The 6,000-nt window shown below is 43.9% G+C and overlaps 2 protein-coding genes across 2 annotated transcripts in view; both read right to left on the reverse strand.

The window, feature by feature from the left end:
• Positions 1-3,717, reverse strand: part of PtA15_4A832 (uncharacterized protein) — a gene marked incomplete at both ends in the record, with an annotated part of 29,611 nt that extends 25,894 nt beyond the window's left edge. Inside the window, one exon of the mRNA XM_053168757.1 lies at positions 3,638-3,717. Within this exon, the coding sequence (XP_053019934.1) occupies positions 3,638-3,717 (80 nt within the window). The remainder of the gene's footprint in view (positions 1-3,637) is intronic.
• A 561-nt stretch (positions 3,718-4,278) lies between these two features.
• PtA15_4A833 (uncharacterized protein) lies at positions 4,279-5,438 on the reverse strand (the record flags this gene model as incomplete). The annotated part of the gene is made up of 5 exons (XM_053168758.1): positions 4,279-4,565; positions 4,634-4,669; positions 4,774-4,977; positions 5,069-5,197; positions 5,270-5,438. The coding sequence occupies 5 exons, from the start codon at positions 5,436-5,438 to the stop codon at positions 4,279-4,281; spliced, it is 825 nt and encodes a 274-aa protein (XP_053019935.1).
• Positions 5,439-6,000: the final 562 nt, after the last annotated feature.

Genomic DNA, 6,000 nt, shown 5'->3' on the forward strand with positions numbered 1-6,000 from the left:
AGTGTGCATTTGGTGACATAAGCACTGAGGATGATGCCATATAAGCACAACAGAAAAGCTTATGGAAAGTCACATGCACAGATTGTACAATATTTGGATTGCAGACTGTGGAGTTTGGATTGGGTCTCAGGAAACCCCTCCTCCCCCCTGCCCCCCCCCCCCCCCCCCCCCCCTCCCCCTCCTCCCCCATTCCTGAAAACACTGTGCACATTTTGTGCAAGCCCGGGAATTTCAATATTTTTTGGTGTAAAAATATCCCAAAAGAAAGTTAAAAACTAGAGATGCAACAAGTAGACCCGGCACTGCCAACATAATTGGCTAGGTTGAGGGTATCCCAGTTGAACTGGGATGACCTCAACCAATTTAAACTTGGTTGATCTCAACTGATGAAATATAAATCCAAGGTACCCCCCTTGGGTTCATATTTCATTGGATGAGATCAACCCATTTTAAATTGGTTGAGTGCATCCCAGTTAAACTGGGATGTCTTCATCCCAGTCAAACATGCTGGCAGTGCGGGTAGTGGTACTGCCTGTTTTTTTCGCCCAAAACAGAAACCCGGACCCGGACACGCCTGGGCGGCCAGGGGCGGGTACCCGGGTATTTTTTGCGGGCACCCGCCAGTACCTGCTGATCAGTGAGCAGCGGCCTCCGCGACCATTCCCGCGATGACTGCGGCGCCAAGAGCATGACCAGCGACCCCGCGTGCTCCTCCCCCGGAGCGCCAGCTGGGCCTGTTTGCCTTCGGCGCGGACCCCAATTCTCTGTAACCCTCCTCGGGACCCCTGCTGCCCCCCACCAGGGTAGGTGGTACGGCGGGTACTCGCGGATGTACCTGGGTACTGTCAAAAAAACCCAATAAAAACCCACACCCAGACCTGCACTTGGTACCCGCCCACCTGATGAGTACCCGCCGGCGGGTGCGGGGTAACCATATTGCATCTCTATTAAAAACCACCTGTGACATGAATGATGATTATCTTGAATAATAGATTCTCTTGAACTTCTTTCCTCTTAGAAACATTCTGAAAAAGCTTGAATGATTATTCTGCAGCACCAAAAATCACCTAGCCACCAGCAAATGAATTCCAAGTAATCAGGTTGTTAAAAGTTATATGAATTTGAAATTATGCTTTTAGAACTTAAAAAGGAACCCCAACTTGATAATCAAAAAAGGAAGAATAATATAAGCAGCTAGAGAGAAGGTAAGTGATATTGAAAATAGTAGAATGAATGACAGAGCCATGCACATGCAAGAGGTAGAAAGAACATCTTTTCATGGAAAGAAATTATTAATCCAATTTTCAACCAACTTCTTTACATTGGGTAAAATTTCCAATTCTGAAGGAAATTCAATCCAAACTGATTCCCAATTGGTCTTGCCATCCTTGCTTGTATTTTTTTCTTTCAAAACTTTTATCAAATCCAACATTTTTGCATCTAGACCATGTGATCCAACCCTCAATTCTTCTGCCTTTTGTTCTTGAAGAAGGGTAAAAATTTCTGTGTTCACATTTACTTTTTCTTTCATATCATTCATCTGCTGCTCTGGATTTGGACCATAGACCCATATTAGATGGCTGCCTCTGTCACATAATTGGTTGAGTTTCTGGTCATACTCTTCTCCAAATGTTTTCCTTAACCAATGAAGATCCGCAGATTGATGCCAGCTGATTTCCATAATCCAGCCTTTTCGGGAGACAATTCTGTTGAGATTTTCAATATGCATGGCAACCTTGGGCATTTTCAATGATTTTATGTACATATTGTTTTTCCCCAAGCCAAGAAAATGAATGAAGTGGAATACATTCCAGACATTGACTCCATTATGTTTTTCTGCCTGCTTCAGGTCTTCCAGTATTTCCTGGGATAGGTACCAGCTTGGTTGCCTTTTCCCAAGATCATCTGCCACTTGGTTCCTCCGGACCACTTCAAAAAAACCAAGAATTTTTAAGAGCATTTTTTCAGCAGTACTTTTAGGATCATGGGCTTTCTTATCTAGTGGGAAGTGTTCAGGAGTACCAAACCATTGAATGACTTCTGGAAATTCTTTCTGAATTTTGAAATACTTTTCAAATTGATCCACAAAAATAGGTTTGGGCTTCTTCCTGCCTCTAAAACTTTGCCTAATGATCACCCAATTCTCAACAATAGTCTTCTGGACTATTTGGTTTGTTAATGTCATAATTCTCCTGTGTAGTTCATATTTGCTCATTAGAGGCTGGATAGTTCCACAGCGTTCAAGTTCAAAGAGAAAAAGATCTGCATTTGAGTTCCACAAGAATTGAAGTGTTTGGTAAGTTTCATTGCTAAGATCACAGAGAGGAAGATAATCTTGTGTATTTGAGATTTGCAACTGAGTACTCAAGGTTTGGAATGCCAAATCAGAACATGCTTTATGGTTTTTTTCCTCAAGTTCTTCTGTGGATAACTGTTCTTCTGAGTTTGACTGAATTTGAAGAATTTTCTCAACTTCTTCCGGTAAATTGTGTGATGTGTGCACCACAACACTCCATTGGCCCTTGATAACCCCAGGATATATTTCACCAGGATTGTCTGAATGAAAGGGTTGGAAAGCTCTGTTCAATTTTTCTATTCTTGTCTCTTTCATATATTTTTCTTCTCCTTCTTGATCCTTGATGATATTTAGGACAAAATCTGAGATGATTGTAGCTGCTCCATTTTCATCTTTGGCAGTGTTCTTTATTTTTAAGTTCTTTCGGGCTAAAGATTTGTCACCAGAAGTGCTACTGCAGTCCTGAGCATTCTCCAAAGATGACTCTACTTCATTCTCTCCAACCCCTTGCTTGTTGGCATTATTGCTTGGACTTGGAGTCCTGAAGTGCAGGAAAAATCTGGATTAGTTTTGCATTCAATCAAGATGTTTGAGTAACTGGTAAATAACCACTAGCCTTGTTTGCCCATCCATGACCTCCTTCTTCAAAGGGGGTACAGACTTTTCTCCACACACCTGTTGCAAATCTTCTTGCATTTCTTTCTTTTTCTTTCTCTTCTTATTTTTTTTTTACTTGTTCCTTGGAGTTTGCACACAGCTAGATGTTTTTTACAGCAAATATAAAAGAATATGAAACATGAGTGCGTCTATCTTTCAAGTCCATCTGATCAAATGACTAATTTTGCTTACATTTCTTCTTCCTTGCTGGGTAAACCCTCAGCCCTCAATTTTGTCTGTTCCTTCTCTTCATCCGTACTCGTAGCTTCTAGGCCTTCTGCAGTTTTTTTTATCAGGGACGTCCGCAGCCAAAGTAGGAGGAAAACTGGATGCCCCTATGCTTTGGTCAAAAAAATTCTCTTTGGCAAGTGCATTAACTTTCTTCTCGGAATCATGCAAACATTTCTGGGCACATTGTTGGGTGATCAAACCAAAGTCATTTGGAGCAAGACTTCCGGCCGTGAGGGAAGAAGGGTTACCTATTATAAAAGTAAAAGCTATGGCCCAACGCCAAACTCGGCTGACTCCTAGCATTGCTAATTAAACCTAGATTCAGAACAATTGGATCGTGTACTGCCAATGGGCTTTCCACTTCAGGTCAAGTTCTGGACATCAAGCTAGTAACCAACTACACAGAGTTTCATCGAAAGGCTCTTACCCGTCACATCCAAGATGTGTATGAACCTCTTTTCACCCAGGCCCGTCCGGACGAGGTGGACCTTGGTGGATGCACAGTATTCGGATGCTACGGTGTGCATTGACATTCTGAGGGTGTCACTGCGATGTACGTGAGTGACGCATCAAGGTGTGATTGCCGGTATGACTTGGTTGGACAAGCCGGTGCGACAAATCAAGAGGGAATCAGTCGCACCAGAATAATTTGCGACCCAAGATACAGCTTCCATAGCTGTTATCCTATGACATTAACACCTGTCAGGGTGAAGTCGACCAGGTTTGACCTCAACGGATACTCAAGTTGACACAATGTCCCTGATGGGCATACTGTGTACCGGCTCTTAAAGCGGTGGCTGGCAATAGCTATTCGGACTCGGGTTCAACGCAGTACTAACTTGATGAAGTCCCTCGTGTTTTGATAGTTGTTTGATGTACATAGCAATAGCATGCAGTTTTATGCCGGTCAAGAGCAATCCAGATTCTGATCAACCAATTAGATCCTTGCTATAATCTTCTGATTCGCGTGTAACCAGCCTACCGAGTAAACGTACATTTGAGCCAAGGCAGAACCCTTGTAGAGTTCAAGGAAGCTGATAAAGTAATAATTAGTTGATGAATCGCATTGGCTAAAGTTGATGGGGATTGAGGGTTCATTTTTGAAGGTGAATCACCTCATCAGGCGAGACTAAATAATCTAATCTTCGGTCATGAGCTTGGGTAGGAATGTATTCCTCTTCGGGCAGCACTTGTTCTCGGAGACATATGCCGACCAGGATCGGCGGTTTCATCTTTTCTCGCGTTTCCGATGTTCCTTTTTCGCGGTAATCTGGGTTAGCGATTGGAGGTCTTGATGCTACCGAGGCATACTCGTTGAGGTATTCATCATAGTATCCTTTTCCATGACCGAGTCGATTCCCATATCGGTCGAAAGCCAAGCCTGTCGATGTGTCCTTTGTTAATCAACGACACTTTTTTTTGGCCATGAAGCTTCCTCCTTGTACTTACCAGGTAATAAAATCAAATCTAACCCTTCAGTGAGGGCTTTTCCAGATCACAGAAAAATGTTTATACAAGCCACGTCAGATCAGCCGTCGGAATGTACCTTGAGACAACGACTAACGGAATGCAGGTAAAGAAGCACAAACCGTTTTCAAGACCTGATATCTTGGCCGGATCAAATTGAAAGACTTGGGGTGAAGAAGGGGATGCTGAGAACGACACGGGCACTAAGCCGGTTTGGAATTCGGTCCATGTCTCCAGTTCCAGCATTTCCATCCGATGCGAGCCCGTCTTGTTCTGGTCGGCTGGTTCTAAGGGATAATGGATATACGGCAGGAAGACTTTCTTCTCTGCTTGGTTGGTGTGAACACATTGATGCAAGCTTGGTAAGGATTCATGCGACCCTTTAATTCTCGTCATAATGCAAGAAAGATACTCGACTTGTGTCTAGCAGGTTCTTGATGATCGATTCCGTCGGTAATTCGCCTGAACGCATTGACTTGTAACAACTCACTCGATTTGAATCTACATAATGCTTGAAGCTCCTCAAGTGCTTCAAGACTTCTGCACCTAGTTTTTTCATTTGAAAAACGATTCCGAAAGTGAGTATTCAATTTGGTCTCAGAGCAAGACAAAAAACACCTTGGTGAGCCAATGATTCGGGAGGGATGTCCTTAAGGACACTCCGGATCTGGCGACGGATGAGGAGTTTCTGGTGGCCGATAGAGGGCGCAGGCTGAAAAGTTGCGTTAGCGGCAGACGAAGGATTGGTCATGGTGGTGCTGGCGCGGCAGACTACTCTGCTTAACATTTCCTCTTCAATAACTGCTGATGGCTAGGCTGGAACGCATGGACAAGGTAGACCATGTTACTTTTCTCCGTCATCTCAACACAGAATCTTTTCCTCCCGAGTCAGCCGCTTCGGTTGAACCCGGTGAGATTATGTAACTTACATTGACGCTGGTGTCTTCACGGGCAGATGGCCGAGTGGTCTAAGGCGCTAGTTTTAGGTGTGCTGGAGTCATCGATCCGGTCATCATCATCACTAGTCTTCGGGCGTGGGTTCAAATCCCACTCTGCTCAGCTTTTTGATCTCTTTTGTGTTATTTTTCCCGGAGCTAGAAGCATCAAGCACACTTCGAGACGGCACTCTTGATTGGTAAGTACCCTGACTTGGCTGATTCCCTCCTCGGGAGAGCGAAGCAACCTCTGAAGGAGGGACTTATGTGCTATGTTGACCCCGCAGCAGTAGACAATTAGGCATTTTGTGGTGGTGACTTTTTTAAAACCAATCTCCCACATGAGTTTCTGAACCCTTTTTTCTCTAATTTACATTTCTGGGATGGCTTAAGCTGTCCCCTTCTTTCTACTAT

This window comes from Puccinia triticina, chromosome 4A (assembly GCF_026914185.1).
Source record: "Puccinia triticina chromosome 4A, complete sequence".
NCBI classification, from domain to species: domain Eukaryota; kingdom Fungi; phylum Basidiomycota; class Pucciniomycetes; order Pucciniales; family Pucciniaceae; genus Puccinia; species Puccinia triticina.